The sequence below is a fragment of the Mesocricetus auratus genome, unplaced genomic scaffold, assembly GCF_017639785.1.
Source record: "Mesocricetus auratus isolate SY011 unplaced genomic scaffold, BCM_Maur_2.0 Super-Scaffold_4256, whole genome shotgun sequence".
Classification (NCBI taxonomy): Eukaryota; Metazoa; Chordata; class Mammalia; order Rodentia; family Cricetidae; genus Mesocricetus; species Mesocricetus auratus.
This window is the reverse complement of record NW_024429182.1, coordinates 78,837,837-78,862,442: the sequence shown is the minus strand read 5'-3', so window position 1 is coordinate 78,862,442 and position 24,606 is coordinate 78,837,837. Positions and strand designations below refer to the sequence as shown.

Sequence of the window (24,606 nt, the reverse complement as noted above, 5' to 3'; positions counted from 1 at the left end):
ATTCTGTTGTTTGGGCAGGACATGCAGTGACTGCACCTTAAGCCTAGTATCCTGTTGCATTTATACCTTTTTTTCATTTTTTGTTTAAATTAGAAACAAGCTTGTTCTACGTGTCAATCCCAGTTGCTCTCCCTCCCCTCCTCCCCTGCCCCTCACCGACCCCCTCTCCCATCCCCTTTCTGCTCCCCAGGGAGGATGAGGCCTTCCATGGGGGATCTTCAAAGTCTGTCATATCATTTGGAGCAGGGCCAGACATTTGTTTCACCTTGGAGGAGCAAGGGCAGGTAAAAACTCTCTGACCTTAAGTCAAAATGGGATGGAGTAAATTCTGTGGGTTCCCACAGAAGAGATGAGAATTTATTTTGTTCGATTTCATGGTCAGTTAGTTGAGTTCAGTTGGGTATAGTGTTGTTTGTAATCCTCCATTTTTCACTTACCTTCTTTGTGTCCAGTTGTTCTGTTACTGAAAACATTAAAGTCTCTAGCCATAACTCTAACTACAGCACTATTGCCTCATTTAATTCTGTTAGGGTGTTTCTTCATGTATTTTGTCACTGTTGCTTTTGACTAATACACGTCTTTTACTGTAGTATCTTCATGATAATATAGCCCCTTTTCAAAACACAATATAATATAAATGATTTCTATAATAGTTTTGCTTTAAAATTATTTTTTGTTTGATATCACTGCTGTCACTTCAACTCTGTTTTGGTGTCTGTTTCATAGGATATATTTTGTCTTTCCATTTCAGTTCAATTCTATTGTTAGATATGAGGTGAACCTCAAATAAACTCACAAACATATTGAATGATGTTTATATCCAATGGTTCTGGAATACCCCATTGTTTGTTTGTAAGTACAGTGGATATACCAGAAGCCTGAAATAACAGAATATGATCTGTATCCCAAGAGAATTAAATTACATATTTAATAAGAGTCACATAAATAGGAAAACACAAATATTTAAACATTAAACCAAAACTGGATATGAAACAGTCACAGAACACATCTCAGAGAACAGAAAAGGCCTGAATAATACAAAGCATGTTTTTCTCTGAGAACAGCAGAGTGAAGACTAGAATTCCTGTTATCTATTCAGTTACTGGATATAGGTTCTATGGTGACAATTAGGAGAGTCACTAACCCACTCTCTATGGTGGGATGCGTTGCTCAGCCTTGATACAGAGAGGAGGGGCTTGGTCCTGCCTCAACTTGGTATGCCAGACTTTGTTGACTCCCAAATGAAGGCATTGCCATCTCTGAGGAGTGGCTGAGGGTTGGAAATGATGGGAGGTGGGGGGGGGGTTGGTAGGTAAAATGAAAAATAAATTTTTAAAATAAAAAACTCTGTTATTTGGCAATTAAACTTATAAATAACATACAAATCAAAGAAAAATAAAAGGTGAAACCTGTTAGCAAATGTGTAGTTTATCGAGATTAATGGTATACATCTAAGATGAGCTGTAAGGTGCACTCACTTCAGTGTGTATGGAAACCGGGTAATGTTATGGTTTCTTCAAGACTGTTTTGAATGTCCATATGTTTATGTGCAAGTGCAAGAGCCTACATGCCACACCATGCTTACTTGTCAGAGGACAGCTTTGGGTATTGGTTGTCACTTTCCAACTTGCTTGAGACAGAGTGTCTTTGTTGTTCATGGCTGTGTACACCAGGCTGGCTCCTGAGCCTTTGCCACCCCTAATCTTGCCATAGGAGTACTAAAATTACTGACATGCTGCCTTTCCTATTTTATGTAGGTTCTTAAGGATTCAAGTAACTATGTACAAAGGTTTTTGAAAAGTGATTGTGTTCAGTTCATAAACTAATTTAAGGGATCTTACTGTATTAGCAATAGTAACTGTTCTGGTTGATGAAGTGGGGATCTTTGCATTTATTCAGACTTTCTGTCGTCTCATTCAACCATGGTTTGCATTGTCCACGTACAAGTCTTGCACTACTTTTGCTAAATGTACTTTGTCGCTTTAAGTGCTTACTAAATTTGCTAAGTAAAGATCTGTAAGATAGATCATAGGTAGAGGTACTTACACACAGGCCTCATGACCTGAATTTTATACCTGGTGACAGGAGAGAGCCAACTTGAAAACGCTGTCTCCTGACTTCCATACGCACCATGACACATGCATATCTGCATGCACAGACATGTGCATGCACACTAACACAAAAACAATCAAATAATTTTTCAGAGTGAATCTGTTTCCAGTATTGTACTCTAGAAAACTGAATGGCACATTTTATCTTGTTTTTGTCTCTTAGAGGTAATAACATGAACCTGCAACAACTCTAAAGAAATTTGGATAGTGTGCATATGTTTATAGATCTTTACAGTCATACATTCATTAATTCAAAAGACATTCATTGAGAACCTTGCATGGGGGGGCTATAACCATAGAACTTAAATATTGACATATTAGTAAAATTCAATGAAAATATTTCAGACCTCTCAACTGACTTCTCTTAAACTATACTAACATTATATTCTATGTTAAATGCTTTGAATATTCTTTTGTTAACACTCAAAATACCTCATATTTCTATAAACAAATACATCTGAAGAAAATTGTTCATAAGGATTATTGCTAAAGCTGTGAACGTTGTTCTCTTTTCATCTAAATTTTAACACTTTCAATTTTTATGATTGAATTTAAATATTTTATATCTTTTTCTAGAACTATAATTATAAGAGATATATTTAAGTGGTTTGTAATTTTGTTTATATGCACTCTGTATCTTTAATAGTATCAGGGAATTATAAAAACTACAGGACTCACTCATGAGCTGAACAATTTTAATGAAATGACAGGAGATCCTGGGCCAAGTTATATCCTCTATGACTTGGAAACTTGGGTCATAAATATGAAATTTTATATGATATGTCAGTACATTTTGAGAACTCTAAGGTACTGTGTGGTTGAATGTATGTGTGTTTATGGTACTGAATTTTTGACAATTCTCCCACAGGAATACCAGCTCATGATAGGACTGAGCAACTGGATGCTCTGGGTTGCCTATTTCTTCACGTTCTTCTGTTTGTATTTTATTAACATCGTATTTATATGCGTGGTTTTATTTGTCAAGGCAAGTGTCTTTTTCACTCCAGTAAGATGTGGCTAAACTTTAAGAGGGAAACAGAAGTATAGAACTATCTTAACATCTCTGGTGCTGAGAACGGAAAATTTAGCGTGTGTGGACTTCATTGTAGAATCTCAGAGGCTGCTTGGTCTCTTGGCAGAATTCAATTAAAGTCTAGGTGGGTTGACCTTCTGTTGAGAAATGAGTTGTTTGATGCTGGAGACAGGCTTTTTTAAAGATCCTTACCTGACATGTATAAATCCCGGCCTAAGCAGAGAGTAATAATGCATGTCTGCAATCCCAGCAAGCCAAAGTGTGTAATCATCAGCTACATACACTGTAAGGCTAGTCTGGTCTCTGTGAGCCTCTGTCCAAAATAAGTGTTCATTTTTCATCTTCCTGAGTATGTCACTGGTGTTGGCAAGAAATAATAAAATATTTAAGGATATTTATTTTCTTATGATTTGTCATGATAACGTATCACACAGGACTAAACTGGATTTCTAATTATTTTGCTAGATTGAACCTGCACCAATCTTCCAATATAATGACCCAATCCTTGTATTCATCTTTTTGTCATTTTATGGCATCTCATCAATATTCTTCAGTTTTATGATTAGCGCACTGTTTAATAGAGGTAAGTACATGTTTCCTCTTGGGAAAGAGCCCCAGCAACAAGACAAACACTGTGTTTGAAAGCGCCTTCTAAATGTTATCTACCACCACACCCATAGCCTCTGCGCTCTGAGATGGCCTGTACCCTTGTAATTACATGAAATGGAGTGAATGCAGAGTGATAGTTCACACCTGCAATGCTAGTACGTGTGAGACAGAAGTAGGGAGATCAGGAGTCTGTCTATAAACATCCTCAACAGTATAGTTAAGCTTGAAACCAGCCTGGACTATATGGGATTTTGTTTTGTTTTGTTTTGTTTTTAAAATGAGGTGATAAGCACAGCATTCATGTGATAGTATGATCCTATTTGGGTGTTCTTTCTAACCCTGAACTGCCTATTATATCCACCTAGCCCTTCCATCAGGAATTGTTGAGATTCTGACAGCTTCTGAACTGGAGAGAACAGAGTCTGCTAGTATATCTGATGCTGAGAAAATCAAGACAACAGCAGAATGGTTCCTTGCACTTAAATGTGTGCTGTTAGTCTGTTATGTATTTGAAGTGCGGTTCCTGACCACACAGAACTGGCATTGGTCTCTGGAGTAGGGATATCATATGTACATAATTTACTGTAGAGTTCTCTAAGGAAGTAGAAACAATGGAAGATAAAGGGGTATTATGATGAATTGGTTTGTTTGGTTATGGAGGCCAAAAAATGACCCCATCTGAAATCTGTGGCCAATGGATCCAAGAAAGCCAGTGAGTGATTAATTCCAGTATGTGTCCTAATGAGAGGAGCCAGTGGGGTCAGGTTAATCCCAAGGCAGGATAAGACTAGTGTTTTGACCATGAAGGAAGTCAGTAAGGTTTTCATATAAGGTAAGTCCACAAATTGAAATGCTGACCTAGACTAGGGGTACACAGACACACCCGGAAATAATGTTCAATCCATATATCCCACAATACATTCAGGGTGACATGTGAAACTAGCCACCAGAAGACATGCTGAGAACTATGAAAATTAGCAAATCACAGCACACACACAAAATGGTCATAGATCACAATATTGCAAGTGAAAGTGGACTTAAGAGGTAGCAGATAGATTTTGAAGGATTTTTGAAGTATTGAAAGATGAGAGTAGAACATAGAATCAATAGATATTCACTCCATTCATTCACTCACATGTTCTTTCTTTGTGTTACATACTTTGTGCTTAGCATGGTCTCTAACAACAAAGTCAGATAAAAAATTTGTCCTAACCCTTTGAGGGTTCACATGCCAATGAATTGTTTTGAAATTATAGTCCCACTGCATGTGTGATACCCTAGATTTAGTTTGCAGCACCAGAAAAAGAGAAACTAGTATTAAAATTGCATTTCATCAGTTACTAATGATGCTTATGTGTGTGTTTACTAATGAGTTAGGAGTGTTTTCTCTTCTGGAAAATTTAGCCATATTGGACAGGTATGGTAGCACACACTTATAATGCCTGCATTTGAGAGGTTGAAGCAGAAAGAGTACCAAAAGTTGGAGTCTAGCCTAGTCTACATAATGAGTTCCAGGCAGTCAGGGATACACAAGAAGACTGTATCTCAAAAAAAGTTATTTACAATATCCTTCTTTGTTTCATAAAGTTCTGAGAGTTACTTCACTCTCTCTGGTATGGATGACTTTTTCTAGACTCATGATTAATTTGTATCTTTGATTTCCAATACATTCTGCTACCTTTGCCTTTCCAGAATTTAACTCATGCCATTGTATTTAATCCATTTGCACAAGTATAGTAATGAGTAATCAGGAAGGATTTGCATCTGTCATTCAGCCATTTATTTTAATTTTTTATAAATTTTTATTTAAATTAGAAACAATCTTATTTTATATATCAATCTCAGTTCCCTCTCCCTCCCATCCTCCCATGTTCCCCCACTGACCCCCCTATCCACTCCAAGGGAGGGTGAGGCCTTCCATGAGGGATCATCAAAGTCTGTCACATTATTTGGGGCAGGGCCTAGGCCCTCCCCAGTGTGCTTGAGCTGAGAGAGTATCCCTCCATGGGGGAATGGGCTCCCAAAGCCCATTTGTGCGCTAGGGATAAACAGTGGTTCCACTGCAGAGGGCCCATAGACTGCCCAGACCTCCAAACTGACACTCACATTCAGGGAGCCTGGTTTGAACCTATGCTGGTTCTCTAGCTGCAGACTGGGGTCTGTGAGCTCCCACTTGCTCAGATTCGTTTTTTCTGTGGGTTTCCCCAGTGTGGTCCTGACCCCTTTGCTCAGCCATTTATTTAATATATTCCTCATGTTTTTCTCCCTTGTATCTTTCACTTTGATCCCCATCTCATTTTTTCTTTTATTTAGCTTCTGACTATTTTCTTTTGTAAATTATAATTAATGCCATAATCATGAGGCATTTATGACTTTGGCTTCCATAACATTTTTTAAAAAGACTTTTGTTGAGCTCCAGAAAATATTAATAGTATACCCTCTCTTTTCAGAAAGATACTAGAGTGAGAATGTTTTCCCCAGCTTTTGATTTGTTACTAGTAAGTGATATAATAATAATAAAATTATTAAGGACTCCAATGTCCTGATATGTGGTCTCAGAACCAGGAAGTCTCTCTTGGATTCATAAAGGATGGCTTTGCCTCATATAGAATTCTTGGTTGACAAGTTTTTGTCTTGTTTTCACAATGTCACTCTAATGATTTGTGACTTCTGTAGTCCAAGAGGGAAATATGCTGTAGTCTTATACTTGACAGAATTATCTCCCTTGCTATTTTATAGCCTTTTGTTTTGTTTTCTCATGCTACTATGTAACCCAGGACCTCAGGTACACTAGGGAAATAGACTACTATGGAGTGATGCCCTTGACACTTTATTTTGCCTGTTCTTGGGCTTAGGAACTTGAATAGTTCTATTTAGAATATGTCTCAGTGTAAGCTTCTTCTACCATCCTATTTAAAGTGGTATTTTTGTTTTGTTTAGATGAGGTTTATGCTTTTTTATTTTATTTTTTATGTTATGCTTGTTTTACATGTCAATCCCAGTTCCCTCTCCCTCCCCTCCTCCCGCACCCCTCACCATCCCCCCCATCCTCCCACCCTATTGCCAATTCCTTCCGCATAGGGGATATCTAGAGTCTATCATTTCATTCAGGGTAGGGTCCAGGCACTTCCCTAAGAGTCCAGGCAGAGAGAGCAACCCTCTTTGTGTTAAGGACACATGATGTCTGTTAGTATTCGAGCGATAAACACTGATCCACTGCTCAGGACCCCATAGTTAGCCCAGGCCTCCTCATTGACTCTCACATTCAGGGGGTCTGGATCGGTCCCATGCTGGCCTCTTTTGTACATGGCGATAAACATGGATCTATCTGCAGTCTTCTGCATACCAGTACCCAGTTATGCCAGCACCATTTGTTGAAGATGCTTTCTTTTTTCCATTGTATAGTTTTAGCTTCTTTGTCAAAAATCAAGTGTTCATAGGTGTGTGGGTTAAAATCAGGGTTTTCAATTCAGTTCCATTGGGCTACCTGCCTATTTTTGTGCCAACACCAAGCTGTTTTCAGGACTAGAGCTCTATAATAGAGCTTGAAATCAGGTATGGTGATGCCTTCTGAAGTTCCTTTATTGTATAGGGATGTTTTGGCTATCCTGGGCCTTTTGTTTTTCCATATAAAGTTGATTAATGTTCTTTGCGGGTCTGTGAAGAATTGTGCCAGAATTTTGATAGGGATTGCATTGAATCTATAGACTGCTTTTGGCAAGATTGCCATTTTTATTATGTTGATCCTACCAATCCAAGATTATGGGAGATCTTTCTATTTTCTTGTATCCTCATTGATTTCTTTCTTTAAAGACTCAAAGTTCTTGATATATAGGTCTTTCACTTCCTTGATTAACATTATCCCCAGATATTTGATGCTGTTTATGGCTATTGTAAAGGGTGATGTTTCTCTGATCCTTTCTCAGTCACTTCATCATCTGTATATAATAGGGTCACTGATTTTTTTGAGTTTACCTTGTATCCTGCCACTTTGCTGAAGGTGTTTATCAGCTCTAGGAGTTCCCTTGCAGAGTTTTTTGGGTCACTTATGTAAACTATCACATCATCTGCAAATAGTGAGAGCTTGACTTCTTCTTTTCCTATTTGTATCCCCTTTATCTCCTTTTGTTGTCTTATTGCTGTAGCTAGGACTTCAAGTATAATATTGAAGAGATATGGAGAGAGTGGACACCTTGTCTTCTTCCTGATTTTAGAGGAATTGCTTTGAGTTTATCTCCATTTAGTTTGATGTTAGCTGTTGGTTTACTGTATATTGCTTTTATTATATTCAGGTATGTTCCTGTTATCCCTGATCTCTCTAGGACCTTTATCATGAAGGGGTGCTGGATTTTGTCAAAGGCTTTTTCAGCATCTAGTGAGATGATCATGTGGTTTTTCTTTCGCAGTTTGTTTATATGGTGGATTACAATGATAGATTTTCTAATGTTGAACCATGTCTGCATTCCTGGGATGAAGCCTACTTGATCATGGTGGATGATTTTTCTGATGTGTTCTTGAATCCGGTTTGCTAGTATTTTATTGAGTATTTTTGCATCGATGTTCATGAGGGAAATTGGTCTATAGTTTTCTTTCTTAGTTGTGTCTTTGTGTGGCTTGGGTATCAAGGTAATTGTAGCCTCGTAAAAAGAGTGCTCAACATCCTTAGCCATCAGGGAAATGCAAATCAAAACAACTCTGAGATACCATCTTACTCCTGTCAGAATGGCTAGAATCAAAAACACCAAAGACAATTTATGCTGGAGGGGATGTGGAGAGAGAGGAACACTCCTCCACTGCTGGTGGGAATGCCAACTCATACAGCCTCTTTGGAAATCAGTATGGAGATTCCTCAGGAAAATGGGAATTAATCTACCACTAGACCCAGCAATTCCACTCTTAGGCATTTATCCAAATGAGGCAGGTTCATACAACAAGGGCATCTGCTCCACTATGTTCATAGCAGCATTGTTTGTAATAGCCAGAACCTGGAAGCAACCTAGATGCCCCTCAACTGAAGAGTGGATAGAGAAAATGTGGTACATTTACACAATGGAGTATTACTCAGCAGAAAAAAAACAATGGAATCTTGAAATTCGCAGGGAAATGGATAGCACTGGAAGAAACCATCATGAGTGAGGTAACCCAGTCGCAAAAAGACAAACATGGTATGTACTCACTCATATATGGATTTTAGATATGGATCAGGATAGTGCCAGTCTGCACTTCCACAGATAGAGAGTCTGGGAAACAGGAAAGAACCTAAAAGATATGCATATATGCATAGTACCCAAGAGAAGAGGATGGAGACAAGATCCTCTGAATGGATGGGGAACAGGGCTGGGGGGGTAGTGGGACCTGGGAAGAATAGAGGGGGTAAAGAGGAAGGGAGTTGGTCATGGGGGAACAGGAAGTTGAGGGGGTGGGGGTAGAATAGGGGGAAGAGGGAATCATAGGATCGAAGACAGATCAGGCACCAGAGTGACCTCGAGTGATCTAAAGGTATAACATCAATTGGCAAGCTAAGCAATAGTGGAAGGACCACCTCGAATGCCCATTCCTGATAATGAACTTGATGTCTATAACTATCCGGGAGCCTTCATCCTGGGACTGATGGAAGCAGAGGGAAACACACAACTAAGCACTGAACTGAACCCAAGGAACCCAGTGACAGAGAGAGAGGAATGATGAGCAAATTGGCAAAGAATGGGCTGGCAAAACCAGCAGAGACAGCTGATCTGAACAGGGAGTGCTCTTGGACCCCAGACCGACAGGGGGAGGCCAGAATGGGACTGATCTGGACCCCCAAATGTGAGTGTCAGTGAGAAGGCCTGGACAACCTATGGGGCTCTGAGCTGTGGATCAGTGTCTATCCCTGGTATACAATCTGTCTTCATGTGCCTATAGCACAAAGAGAGATGCTCTCTCAGCCTGGACTCTTAGGGGAGTGCCTTGACCCTACCAAGAGTAAAATGATAGACTCTAGACATCCCCTATGTGGAAGGATTTGGCAATAGGGTGGGAGGGAGGGTGGAAGGGGAGTGCGGGAGGAGGGAAGGGAGAGGGAACTGGGATTGACATGTAAAACAAGCTATTTAAAATTAAAAAAAAAGAAAAAAAAGAAAACAAAAAAAATAAAAAAATAAAAAACAAACAAAAAAAAGATTTACAAAATTGTGACTCCATCTAAAGACCTTTTACATGGAATAAGCATAATCTATATGGAAACTCTATGTATGTATTTATGTATGTATGTATGCATGCATGTATGTAAATGTATATAAAGAACTGACTTTTCCAATTTAAAAAAAAAAAAAAGAAGAGAAAGTGGGTGGTACCCTTGAACGAATTGGTACAGGAGACAGCTTCCTGAACATAACACCAGTAGCACAGACAGTGAGATCAACAATTAATAAATGGGACCTACTGAAACTGAGAAGCTTCTGTAAGGCAAAGGACACAGTCAGCAAGACAAAAAGGCAGCCCACAGAATGGGAAAAAATATTCACTAATCCCACATCTGACAGAGGGTTGATCTCCAAAATTTACAAAGAACTCAAGAAGCAAGTCTCCAAGACAGCAAAGGACCCAATTAAAAAGTGGGCTGCAGAACTAAATAGAGAGTTTTCAATAGAGGAGTCTAAAATGGCTGAGAGGCACTTGAGAAAGTGCTCAACATCCTTAGCCATCCGGGAAATGCAAATCAAAACAACTTTGAGATACCATCTCACTCCTGTCAGAATGGCTAAAATCAAAAACACCAATGACAATTCATGCTGGAGAGGATGTGGTGAAAGGGGAACACTCCTCCATTGCTGGTGGGAGTGCCAACTGGTTCAGCCACTTTGGAAATCAGTATGGAGATTCCTCAGAAAAATGGGAATAAACTTACCACAAGACCCAGCAACTCCACTCTTAGGCATATATCCAAAGATGCCCATTCATACAACAAAGATGTCTGTTCCACTATGTTCATAGCAGCTTTATTTGTAATAGCCAGAACTTGGAAGCAACCTAGATGTCCCTCACCCAAAGAGTGGATAGAGAAAATGTGGTACATCTACCCATTGGAGTACTATTCAGCAGAAAAAAATAACGGAATCATGAGATTCGCAGGCAAATGGATGACACTAGAAGAAACCATCCTGAGTGAGGTAACCCAGTCACAAAAAGAGAAACATGGCATGTACTCTCTCATATATGGATTTTAGACATAGATCTGGGGAGTGCCAGCCTACAATCCTATGGCCAGAGAGTCTGGGAAACAGAAACTTCATTTAGCGGCTGGTTAATTACTGAGCTGAACTCAAGAAAGCCAGTAACTCAAGAAAGCCAGTAACAGAGAGGGAGGACTGATGATCAAAGGGATTAAGACTGAGCTGGTTTAACCCCCAGAAACAGCTGACCAGACAAAGGTTAACTCTTGAATCCCAGGCATCAGCCTGGGAATCCAGCATGGGACTGATCAATACCCCCTGAATTTGGGTGTCAGTGAGGAGGCCTAGCGAACCTATTGAGCCTTGGGCAGCAGATCAGTACCCATCCCAAGTATACACACGGACTTTGGACTCCCATAGAACAATGTGAGGTGCACTCTGAACTCTTAGGGAAGGGTCTAGGCCCTGCCCTATATGAAATGACAGACTATGGACACCCCCATGGAGGGCCTCACCCTCCCTGGGGAAATGAGGGGACAATGGGGGGGTTGGGGGGAGGGCACGGGAGGAGGGGAGGGAATGGGAGAGGGACCTGGAACTGACTTGTGAAGCAACCTCATTTCTTATCTAAATTTAAACTGGAAAAAAAAGAAAGGTATTTGAATGCATGTTAAAAAAATAAACCCTCAATTTGATTAAAAAAAAAAGAGTTTGGCAGTGAGCCTCCTACTTCTATTGTGTGGAATACTTTGAGGAGTATTGGAGTTAACTCTTCTTTGAATTTCTGGTAGAATTCTGCACTGAAGCCATCTGGGCCTGGGCTTTCTTTGTTTGGGGGACTTTTGATGACTGCTTCTATTTCATTAATGGTTATAGGTCTGTTTAGATTGTTTAGCTGCTCTTGATTTAGGTTTTGGCAAGTGATACCTTCCAGGAAATTGTCCATTTCCTTTAAATTTTCGAATTTTGTGGAGTACAGATTTTCAAAGTATGCCCTGATGATTCTCTGGATTTCCTCAGAGTCCGTTGTTTTGTCCCCTTTTCCATTTCTTATTTTGTTAATTAGCATGCTCTCTCTCTGTCTTTTGATTAGTTTGGACAGAGATTTGTCTATTTTGTTTATTTCCTCAAAGAACCAACTCTTTGTTTCATTGATTCTTCTCAATGTTCTCCTGGTTTCTACTTGATTGATTTCAGCCCTCAATTTGATTATTTCCTGGTGTCTGCTCCTCCTGGGTGAGTTTGCTTCTTTTTGTTCTAGAAAGTTCAGCTGTGCTATTAATTCTCTAGTATGACTGTTTTCCAGTTTCTTCATGTGGGCACTTAGTGCTATGAACTTTCCTCTTAGCACTGCTTTCAAAGTGTCCCATAGGTTTGCGTATGTTGTGTCTTCATTCTCATTAAATTCCAGGAAGTCTTTAATTTCATTTTTTATTTTTTCCTTTACCCAGGGATGGTACAATTGAGTTTGTGGGGTTTCTGGGAATTGTGTTATTGTTGAATGCTAGTTATAATGCATGGTGGTCTGAGAGGATACAGGGGGTTACTCCAATTTTTTTGTATCTGTGGAGATTTGCTATGTTTCCTATTATGTGGTCAATTTTAGAGAAGGTTCCATGTGGCGCTGAGAAGATGGTATATCCCTTTGTGTTTGGGTGGAATGTTCTATAGATGTCTGTTAAACCCAGTTGGGTCATAACTTCTATTAGTCCCTTTGTTTCTTTGTTAAGTTTCTGTCTGGAGGTCCTGTCTAGCGGTGAGAGCGGAGTGTTGAAGTCTCCCATTATTAGTGTGTGCGATTTTAGTGCAATTTGAGCTTTAGTGATGTTTCTTTCACAAATGTAGGTGCCTTTGATTTGGGGCGTAGATGTTTAAAATTGAGACTACATCTTGATAGACTTTTCCTTTGATGAATATGAAATGTCCTTCTTCATCTCTTTTGATTGATTTTAATTTGAAGTCTAGTTTGTTAGATATTAGGATTGCTACACCCGCTTGTTTCTTGGGTCCGTTTGATTGGAAAATCTTTTCCCAACTCTTTACCCTGAGATACCATCTGTCTTTGATGTTGAGATGTGTTTCTTGTATGCAGCAGAAGGATGGGTTCTGTCTTCATGTCCATTTTGCTAGTCTGTGTCTTTTTATAGGCAAATTGAGGTCGTTGACATTGAGGGATATCAATGACTATTGATTGATGATTCTTGTTTGTGCTTGATTTATTTGTAGTGAAGTTATTTTGTGTAGTTTCTCCTCCCTTTTTCTTTTGGTGTTATGTAAAGTGGGATTATATATTATATAATATATATTATATATTGCCTGTGTCTTTGTGAGTGTAGTTATCTTCCTTGGATCTAGGTTTTCCTTATAGCTCTTTCTGTAGAGCTGGATTCATGGACACGTATTGTTTAAATCTGGCTTTGTCATGGAAAAACATTTTTATTTCTTGTAATGCCTATGTAGTGTAAGCAATTTAGATGTTGTATTTTTCAAAATTGCTTAAATTGATCATACCTCCCTTTACATTTGCAGTCAACTTTGCTGTGAGCTTGGGAAGTTGCTTTTTCCTCCTCACCTACTTCCCATGTATTACAATCTATTCAAACTATGAACACATGACATTCAAGCAGAAACTGATTTGGTGCTTCAACTTTAATGTTGGGATGGCATTTGGATTTAAATTCCTAATTGACGCAGAGGCAAAGAGTGAGTAGTGACCTTGTGAACTTTCCTGTATTCTAGAAGATACATAGTTGCTATCTTACTGGTTATTCATAGTTTAAGCTTGATTGCTAAACTGTCCTCCAAAATTATCTTCTACTTTATATTAACATATTAGTGTATGAGTGACTTCACAATCTCCAAAAATTTACTGGGCGTCCAGAAGGGTCCCTTCCTGTTTTTGCTGGAGCAGGTATCATTCCCTACACTGCAGTGATTATGTTTTTCCAAAATTATGTATTCCAGTGAGATTTTAGTATGCAAAGTGTTGAGGAGAGTAACCATCATTCTAATCCATAGATCTGGTTAGTTTTATTGTATTTTACTTTCCTGAATTTTATATAGTTCTTTTTTTCAACTCATTTCCAGTTTTTTCTCTGGTTGGATATAGTGACAGTTCCATGATTACTTAGTCAGATATGCTCTTGGAGTCCTAAATTTTAAGTCTGTAAGATGGTAGTGGACTCACATAGAAACCTCTAGAAAGCAACAACAAGCCACTTAGTTATGATACAGTTGAAGAGCTGCTTTCTATTGTCCATCTGGCATCTAACTGAATGTTTGATAATTTGTCTTAGAAACTGGAATGAAATGGAGTAACATATTCTCACCAGTGGATACGGACAACTTTCTGTTTGCCTTTGTGCTAGGAATGCTTTTAGTTGATGCCTTCCTATATGCCCTTGTGGCTTGGTATATAGAAGCTGTCTTTCCAGGAGAGTACGGTGTTCCCAAGCCATGGAACTTTTTCATGATGGTGAGTATTGATGCCTGTTATTCATAGGTGAATCCTTGTGAATTTATTCTAAAACATCTTGAAAGAAGATCACTAGTCAGTTTTATACCACTACTTAGTCAGTAGACTAGGTGGGAAAACCATTCTTATCTATGTTCCTCCTATAAGAAGCTACTACTGTTTTCCTAATACAACCTGAGCCCTCACACATACATACATACATACATACATGATGTAGGTAAGGTCTTTGATTCCTAAATTATTATTGCATATATCTATAATTATACATGAAGAAACATCATCCATGGGTAAGAGCTGGAAACTAACCAAGTGTACAAATTGTGAGTAATGAGTCCACACACTTACAAGAGTATATTTTAGAAAGGCTATGCATTCTTAAAGAAGGTAGCAACACCAAGACTCTGGACACTAACACAGAGAAGCTTAATCATGCCTAGATCCTCATCACCTTCTTTTGTCTAGATTTCTTACAGTCAGAGCTCCAGCAAATAGTATGAGAATCTTTGGCCTATATGTTGCTCAGAGAAGATGTGATAATGATATAGCAGTCTCTCTATGATGTTAGTTGGCAGTAGTTTCCCTTTACCCCTCTCAAATATTTACTTTGGTGGGGGCAGGGTCTTTTTAATATTATAATTTAATTACACTTTTCATGTTCTTTTCCTCTCTCTCTACACTCTCCTATGAACCCCTCCCTAGTCTTCAAATTCATGACCTCTTTTTAAAAACCTAATTTTTATTGCATATGTATATGTATATACATATATCCCTAAATATAGACTGTTCAATCCATGTAATGCTACCTGGATATAGATTTTCAGGGACGACCTCCTAAAACTGAGTAACCAATTGGTGTGCTTTTCACTGGGGAAGGCCAACTCTCCCATGCCCAGCTTTCCTCGATTGCCTATAGGTCCTTGTATAGGGCTGAGGACTCATGAGCTCCTCTTCCAGTTTGGCATGTTCATTGTTCAGCTCACATTTTAACCGTCATGTTGGTGACTCTATGTGTATAGCTGCTGATATTACTGGGAGATATATTCACATCAAGTCCTCTGATCCTCTTAGAATCTTTTCAGGCCCTCTTCCATGATGTTCTCTGAGCCTTAGCTGCAGGAGTGCTTTATAGATGTATCCATTGAGACTGAGCTCCACAACTCTGTATTGTGTTTAGTTGTACTTTTCTGTTATGTTCTCCATCTGTTGCAAAGAGAAGTTTCTTTAATGAGGGGTGCAGACTGCACATATCTGTGTGTTTAAGGACAAATGTTTATAGATTGTTGTTAGTAATTATGCTGGCTTAGTAAAGTAGTGGCTGTAGATTCTCCTTCAATAACTATGGCTTCACTAACATTGAGTAGTTAGCTAGGTCTCCTTCTTGAGCCAGTTATAAGACCAAGAGAGTTGTTGTTTACCACCAAGGTATATGTGCTACTACTACACAATTAGGGTTATCATGCCAGGCTGGTCATTGATTTCATTCATATCCTGAGTGGGACTGTTGGTTGCCTTACTCCTTTGGAAGCTTGAATGGTGCTTTTTGGTATCATGAAAGCTGGTCCTCAGGGAGAAGACAGATGGGTCAGTTCCAAATAAGGAGACTCTAGGCCCTGTTTCTGAAAAGCATGGTGTCTTCAGCAATAAGACTTTACCTTCTACCTCTGGGAGATAACCAAGGGTAATAGCAATAAGCTGTATGTTTTGGGAGTCTTTTGGATAGCCCTGGCTAACAACTCAAAAGATGGCTTCTCCTGTCTGGTATTGGGATTTTTATAGGTGTTCTTTCACTCTTGGAGAGAGAACCAGCAGCCCAGATGAGAAAAGTTCACTAAAACTATGCATGTATATTTATACATGGAGTTATATATGTTATGAATTTTGTTTTTGTTCTTTTTGGGTAAATAATATTCATGGTTCTTTCAGATATCCTTATTATTATTTAACCCAACTCCCTCCTTCATTTATAGTTACTTCCCTCCCTTTTCTTTTCCCATTTTCCCTGTCAGATCACTTGTATTCTGCTATTCCCCTTTATGCTCCTCCCCCTTGTGCAATTACCTCCTTCACCCTTCCTACAAAGGCCCTCTTTTCCCATTTCCCTGATCAGATCACTTGTACGATGCTATTCCCTTTTCAGTTGCTCCCTAAGCCCCTTTTTGCTGACAACAGTTCTGTTTTACTTTCCTGGTTTCTGTAGTTACTACAGGCTATGTTATGTGTTCACATCTGAAGATTTGGAACCAGGAGCCTCAGATAAGAGAGAACATAGGGCTTTTGGGCCTGGGCTGCCATACTCCATGTGATCTTTTCTAAGCTCATCCATTTATCTGCAAAGATTATGATTTAATTTTTCATTACAACTGAATAATATTCTATGGTGTATGTATACCACATTTTCATTACCCATTAATCAGTTGGAGGCCATTTATGTTGTTTCTACTTCCTTCCTATTGTGAATAGAACAGCTATGAACAGGACTGAGCATTTGTCTTGAAGGTAGAATGTTGAGTTCTTTAGGTATATGCCAAAGACTGGTATAGCTGGGTCATATGGAAGATTTATTTTTAGTGTTTTAAGAATTCTCCACACTGATTTCTATATGGTTGCCGCAGTAGTTTTCAATTGCATCAATAGTGAATGATGGTTCACATTTTCCTCTTTCATTCCCTCTAGCATTTGCTGTCCTTTATTCTGTAGATCTTAATCTTAATTTAATTAAAGGAAGTTTTCTATTTCTTCCTCCCCCCTTTAGCTCCCATTCATAATTTAGTAATGAGTTGTTTAATGTCCTTGAGTTTGTGTATTTCCTAAAGCACTTTGCCATCAATTTAAAGTTTTATTGGATTGTGGTCAGGTAGTATACAAGGAAGTAATTTCAATCATTTTGAATTTGAAAAGATTTGTTTTGTGTTCCAAAATGTGCTCTATTTTTGAAAAGTGTCCATGTGCTCCAGAGTTGAATGTGAATTATTTTGTTTTTAATAGAATAACTGAAGATGTCTATTAATTCCATTTGATATATGATGTCAATTAATTCTGTTTTTTCTGGTTTTTTTTGTCCAGATGACCTGTTTCTTGGAGAAAGTGTTATGTTAAAATCACCTTGTATTTACTGATTGATGTTAATATGTGTCTTTAAACGCAATGATAGATTTTTTAAATAAAGTTGGGCACACTGAGTTTCGTACAAATATGTCTAATAATAATGTTTTCTTTGTTAGCTGTTCCCTTGATTAGAATGAAGTATCCTTTTAAAAATATCTTCTAATGAGTTCTAATTTAAAGTTTATATTTTCAGATATTAGGATAGTGGTGCCTGCTTGCTTCTTGGTCCTATTTCATTGGGTTACTTTTGTCCATCCTTTTATTTTAATGTGGTGCCTAGATTTAATACTAAGATATGTTTCTGGTAGGCAGCAGACAGTTGTATTTTGTTCTTGATCCATTCAGATAGTTTGTGTCTTTTGATTGAGGACTTGAGTTCAGTGATATTTAAAGCTATTACTGAAATGCAAGTATTAATTGTGATCACTGTGTTGTTCAATTTTGATTTGTCTTCTCAGTGGTCCTTTGTGTTTTAATAATTTTGGCTTCATATGTCTTTCCACAGTCTCTCTGCTATGCTAATTTTTCTCTTAAGCCCAAAAGATTGCTTCCTGTGTCTTCCTTAATTTTGGTTTGTTGGATATAATTTTTTCAGACTGCTTATGTTGTAGAAATTTTTTCTTTCTTCAAAAATGGCAGATAACTTTGCAGAGTATATTATTTTACATTGACTGTTGCAGTCTTTTAGGACTTGGAATGGATTGCTCTGGGCTCTTCTGTGAATGGAGTATTTTTCTCTTACAACTTTCAATATGCGTTCTTTGTTATATATACTTATACTTAGTGTTTTAACTATGATATGCCATGGAGATTTTCTTTTCTTATCTATTTGGTGTTTGGTGTGCTTCTTGTATCCAGATGGATGTGTCTTTGCTTAGTTTGGGAAAGTTTTATTGTATGATTTTGTTAAGTAGCTGGTCTATGTCATTGACTTGAAATTATTCTCTTTCATATATTCCTATTATTTGAAGGTTTGGCCTTTGCATGGTATCCCACATTCCCTGTGTTTCTTTTCATATTTTTTGTTAAATTTTCTTGTTCCTTGCTTATTTGGTCTTGATCCTCTATTTTATCATTCAGATCTGATATTCTCTCTTCTTCTTGACTCATTCTACTTGAAAAGCTTTCCTTTCAGTTCTGAGTTTGTTATGGACACAACAGACTGGGAAAGATGAGAGAATGTTGGAATGGGTTAGGATTAGAGGTTGGGAATATATTAGAATTAAATTCAGGTGGACAGAGGGGAATGTCCTGGTGTATATGTTGTGTTTCCTGCTTCAAGGCATACTGTACAGGTAGATCGGTCTCAGTGGAAAGGTGTGAGAGAGTCATGTGGTTTTGTGGCTAGGTGGGGAAGACTCTGGCTCAAGCCTAAGATCCTTCACAGTGAGACAATGGAAGGCCAGACTAGGTTGGTGCATAGGTTGTGAGAACCAGGTTAAATATGGTGGAGTGTAGGAAAAGGTGTGGATGAAGAGGTCAGGAGTGTTTTCAAGGCTAGGTCTGGGCAGAAGCTTAGAAGTTACAGCCCAGGAGGTGTTAGACTAAGCAGTGGTATGGGATGTGGGACCCTGTGGGGGGGGGTCTTGAGGTCTCATGCTGTAGAGGTGTATATGTCCAGACTAGGACTGGGCACTTGCTGTGGGATCTGGGATAAGTCTGGTGGGTTAAGAAAAATAATGAGAATCTGCTTGTAGGGGTTACTTTCAAGGCTAGACCCCAGAGGAGGACATAGGCAGTCTATAGCTAGCTTGCTCTAAAATCTGACCTCAAAAACTGTATGAAGCCCATCTAAGTGCAAATGCTGTTCAGTTAAGGTATTTCCTAGTGTTCCCTTTTTCATGCCACCAGTTATATCAGTTCTATTCTCTTTTAGCGCTCTTACTGGTTTGGAGAAACACCTCAAAGAAATCCCCAAATCACCCAATTTAATGAGAAAATTCGAAGCAAGTATTTTGAAGCAGAACCAGCTGATTTGATGGCAGGCATCCAGATCAAACACCTGCACAAGGTATTCTTTCCCTTCCTCCCTTCCTAATGAAGCTGGAACTTAATTTGTATTCACTGTAAACATTCAATATGATAGATACCAAAATATTCAATAGGTTTTATTTATTTATGTTAATTAAAAAGTCATAGCCATTGCATTTACTTCTCCAGAGAAAGATAAAAATGAATATGTACAGTACTTAAGAGTTGATCCTTCTACTAGAAGACAATCAGATTCCCTATAACCTGTGCCATGTAGTCTATATATGCTGCTATTTTAAAGTGAAACTAATAGAGTTTTGTGACTTAAGTGGGTAAACATTAATTTCTATTTGCTAATATTTTCCTTCATCTATTGTGATCCATTTTTCCTGGGTGGGTGTTGGGGGAGGGTGGAGGTGACACTTGGATCTATCAGTATTGCTGGGTTTCTGTAGGCATGCAGCTCAGGGGATTCATGCCATCTGGGTTTTTCTTCCTTCTCAAGGGTCTGCATAAGCTTGAGATCTGAGTTCCTGACTCTACAGTCTGAACACACTCAGGAGGATTGAGAGTACTTATTTTCTTATAGACCTTTCCCAGCTTCATTATAATACAAGAAGTCTCTGTTTTGTTTTTATCAACCTAAGTGCAAAATTCAGCTTTTTCCCAAGTCTGCTCCAGAACTACAAACATTTCAATAAACTTTTATGTGACTGTTAGTAACATGTAATATAGTTAAAGCTAGAGGCAACTTACCAAGGAGCACACAGGCTGTGACCGTGTTCCCAAATGTATTTACCTGAATCTTCTACAGTTTTCTTTACTTTACTTTCCCCACCCTTTGCTCCTAAGAATTTCCTCTCATGCATACACAAAGCACCTCACCCTTCCTCATACTTCTCCTACACTTGCATATCCATGATAATGACAATATTTAAAAGAACTAAATGTCTTGTATCTTCTTCATTCATTCATTCTTTTTTTTCATTCGTTCATTCTTGTTCCTGGTGATTCAGCAGTAAAAACCTCAGAAAAAGTCCATACTCTCAAGGACTTTCATTCTAGTGTAAGTGAAAACATCTTAGCAATTAAACAAATAAGGTTATTATAACCTATGCTGGTGTCATTGGAAAAAATAAAAACTGTTAATGATACAACAAATTAAAAATAGAGTGGGGAGAAGATATTCATCTGATTACCCAAGGAAACCTGGCCATTGTGGATGCTGACTGCCCTTCTCAACTGTTATCTCTGTTGAAAAAGACCACGTCAGCCCAGATTAGATGCATTTCTCCAGGACATCTATCAGTAGCTGTTTGAAGTGGAGGCATGATGTCTCAGCTTGCTGTCCTCTAGCCTGGCTATACATCCATCACCATCTACAGTTTGGAATTGGCACTGTAGAGACTTGCTTATCAGTTTTGAGATTCAATGACTAGAAGAAATGGATATTAGTGGATTAACTCACAGACATTGGAGAGAGTATAGGACAATCCAGAGTCTGTTTGTTTAGTTTGCTGATTGGTGGTAATTAAAACAACAAAGGAATGAATAGGATTATTCATGGAAATATTGTACACCTACTGTGAAATTCTAAAACTCACCTTGTATCTTCAAAAAGATTTTCTCTCTTTGCTATTTCTCCTTATTATACTCTATTTCCCAATAAGATTAATGCACAGTCTTATTTCTTCTATATAAAGAGTTGCTGTGTGTACTTGTTCTTCTAAAGTGCTTATGAAGGCTACATAGTTAACATTTATGGGTTTCCCCCAACAGGAATTCAAAGGGGGTAACACCACCAAGATAGCCATTGAGGATTTGTCTTTGAACTTTTACGAGGGACAGATCACTGTTCTTCTAGGACACAATGGGGCAGGAAAATCCACTACTCTTTCCATCCTCTCAGGTTGGTGTTTGGCTCTGTTGAGTAGGTGTCCTTACCCAGATATTGGGGATAAAGCAATGAAACTTGCATGCTATGGTTTAATAGTCCACTTTGTTTTCAAATAATTTAAAAACTTAAAAGTTAGTTCTGGGGGGAAGTCATCACATTATGACTAAAAGATCATGAAGAATACAGTACATTTCTTAGTATGTATGTGTCTAAGAACAGAGCACCAAAAATCCTCAAAAACAAAATTGAAAGATTTGAAAAAGCAACAGATACACTTGCATTTAGAGACTTCAGCACTACTCCTGCAGTCACTGATGGAGACAGTAGATGGGACAGCCATGAGAATGCTGGGAACTTAACCACTAGGCCCAATAACAGCTAATCAAACAATTCCCTATGTGCTGGTACATCAGATCCTAGGCTGCCCAAAGGAGTAGAGAGAGCTAAGAAGTGTGAAATGTTCAGGCAGGAAGAAAATTATTCTAAACTGAAATATGGATTTTTAAGAAGGTTTCAAGAGTACCAAATATGGTAAAACCATTGGTAAATATAAAAACAATCTAAATCTTTTTATATATACATTTTCCTTTTGAATCTATCAAATACTGAAATAAAAACAATATTCAACTTTAATGTTCAATATTAAATACGCAAACAGACAACAACCTGGTGATGATGAGGATACTCAGTATTTAGAGTTACTACAGCTGTGTGTGCATGTGTATGGCTTCTAGAAATCAATGCCCTGATTCACTTCTCTTCCTTTGCTGATATATTTGAGATGGGTTCTCACTGAAATCAGAACCCACTGTTTCAGCTATTATAGCTAGTCTGGGAGCCTCAGGGATGACTTTGTCCCACCTCAGCCCCTACTCCTCTTCTACCCGTCACATCCTTTTTGTGCTGGGTTTATAGGTTATACCCCTGTACCTGGGTTTTATGTGAGTACTGGGACTCCAAACTCGGCTTCACGTTTGTACACCAAGCATGCAAGCACCTTACTAACCAACCCATCTTCTAGAAGACTTAAGAAAGAAAAAAAGGAGGAGGAGCAGGAGGAGGGAGAGGAGAAACTGGGAGGAGGAGGAAGAGCAGGAGGAGGAGAACCAAGAAAAGGAGTACAGGGGGAGGATGAGGAGAGAGAAAATTGAGGAGGAACTAAGTGTGACTTATAGGAGAAGTACAGGAACCCAAGTAAAAAGTACATTATTAGAAATTAACAGTGTGAACTGGAAGAAGAAAGAATCAGTGAATTTGAAGAAAGATCGATAGATACTATATGAGTAACAGAAATGAAAATTGACAGCATCAGAGAAATATAGGTACTTTTATGTCCACTGAATGTATGTGTTTTATCAGCGTCAGATGGAGAAGAAAAGGAGAAAGTAGGAGAAAAGTATTTTAGAAAATTAAAGTTGAAAATTTGCCAAATTTGTTGATAATATCAAATGACTGATTCAAGAAATCAACAAATCATCAATAAGATAAATTGAAGTTCATACCCAGCATGTTATAATAAATTCTGAAACACAAAGACAGTGAAGATGTTGAATGTCTCAAAAGTGTCACTCACCATGAGCCACAGAGCCCCTGTGAAACTAAGAAGTGACTTTTATCAGACACAGCACAGGTCAGATGTGATTGAGATAACGTATTTAAACTGATAAAAGAAACAGAAGTGAACATGAAAGAATGACTTTCCCAGATGAATTTATTTCAAAAAGACTTCATTCCCAGAAATACTAAGAGTTTCTCAGGCTAAATCTAAGGAAATGCAGCAAAATTTATCCAAAACTATTCAATTTAGTCTCAGGCAGATTTTTTTTTGGACAAAGGCAGAAAGAAGCCACATTCTTTTTTTATGTTGTTATATTTATTTTGTTGTTTTTTAATTTTTATTATTTATTTTTAAATTTAAATTAGAAACAAGGTTGCTTCACAAGTCAGTTCCAGGTCCCTCTCCATTTCCCTCACCTCCTCCTGTGCGGAGTCTCCCCCAACCCCCCCCCAATATCCCTTCATTTCCCCAGAGAGGGTGAGGCCCTCCATGGGGGTGTCCATAGTCTATCATTTCATCCAGGAAAGGGCCTAGACCCTCTCCCTAGAGTTCAGGGTGAGAGTGCATCTCTCATTGTTGGATGGGAGTCCAAAGTCCATTGTATACCCTGGATAAATACTGATCTACTGCCCAAGGCTCAACAGATTACCTAGGCCTCCTCACTGACACCCACATTCAGGGGGTCTTGATCAGTCCCATGCTGGATTCCCAGGCATCAGTCTGGGATTCAAGAGCTAACCCTTGCCAGGTCAGCTGTTTCTGGGGGTTAAACCAGCCCAGTCTTAATCCCTTTGGTCATTAGTCCTCCCTCTCTGTTACTGGCTTTCTTGAAGAGACCTCTTTACCAAAACCTCACAAGGCCAGTCTATAGGACAAATACTAATATTTTTCTCTTCTAGAACCTCTTGATCTAAGAACCAATAGTTCCAGCCACCCTCAGCACCACTGTCTTTCATGTTCCTGCTAGTATAGTCTGTTAAACTCCACTTAAAGCATTCCACGGATTTCCTAACCATAGTCCCAAAGTCCATATTCCTCCAACCAAAAACATGACCAGACCTATCACAACAATACTCCAGTCCCTGGTACCAACTTCTGTCTTAGTTAAGGTTTCTGTTGAAATGAAGACATACCGTGACCATGGCAACTCTCATAACAGATATTATTTAGTTGTGGCTGTCCTTACAGATTCAAAGGTTTAGTCTATTATTTGTCATAGCAGAAAGCATGATGGCTCATGGGCAGACATGGTACTGGAGAAGGAGCCAAGAGTTCTACATCTGGGCATGGCTTGAGCATTTGAATCTTAAAGTCCACCTTCAGTGACATACTTCCTCCAACAAGGCTACACCTATTTCAATAAGGCCACAACTTCTAATGTTGCCACTCTTTGGTGACCAAGAATTCAAATCTATGATCCCAGAGGAGCCATTATTGTTCAAACAATAAAAATTGTTAAAGAAGAAGGGACATGTAACAATCTCTACTAATGTATTTTCACTGTTTCCTTAATAAGCAAAATGTACCACTACATCATAGCTGGTAACACATGATTATACAGATGTCATGTATAATCAATAGTATCAGAAAGAAGGGAGGGAGAGATATGCAGAGATCACAATCATTAAGCTGTCTGGAATTAAATTTGAAATAGCTCCAAAACAACTACAAAGATAAACACAACCCGTTGGCA

The 24,606-nt window shown here is 38.5% G+C and overlaps 1 protein-coding gene across 8 annotated transcripts in view; it reads left to right on the top strand.

Annotated features, from left to right (window-relative positions):
* The window catches only part of LOC101828135 (ATP-binding cassette sub-family A member 3), an 85,111-nt gene that overhangs the window by 14,841 nt on the left and 45,664 nt on the right, over positions 1–24,606 (top strand). For all 8 annotated transcript variants that reach the window (XM_040755394.1, XM_040755396.1, XM_040755388.1 and 5 more), the window contains 6 exons: positions 2,980–3,096; positions 3,610–3,727; positions 13,437–13,610; positions 14,204–14,382; positions 19,364–19,498; positions 21,238–21,367. In XM_040755394.1, the coding sequence (XP_040611328.1) occupies positions 2,980–3,096; positions 3,610–3,727; positions 13,437–13,610; positions 14,204–14,382; positions 19,364–19,498; positions 21,238–21,367 (853 nt within the window). The remainder of the gene's footprint in view (positions 1–2,979; positions 3,097–3,609; positions 3,728–13,436; positions 13,611–14,203; positions 14,383–19,363; positions 19,499–21,237; positions 21,368–24,606) is intronic.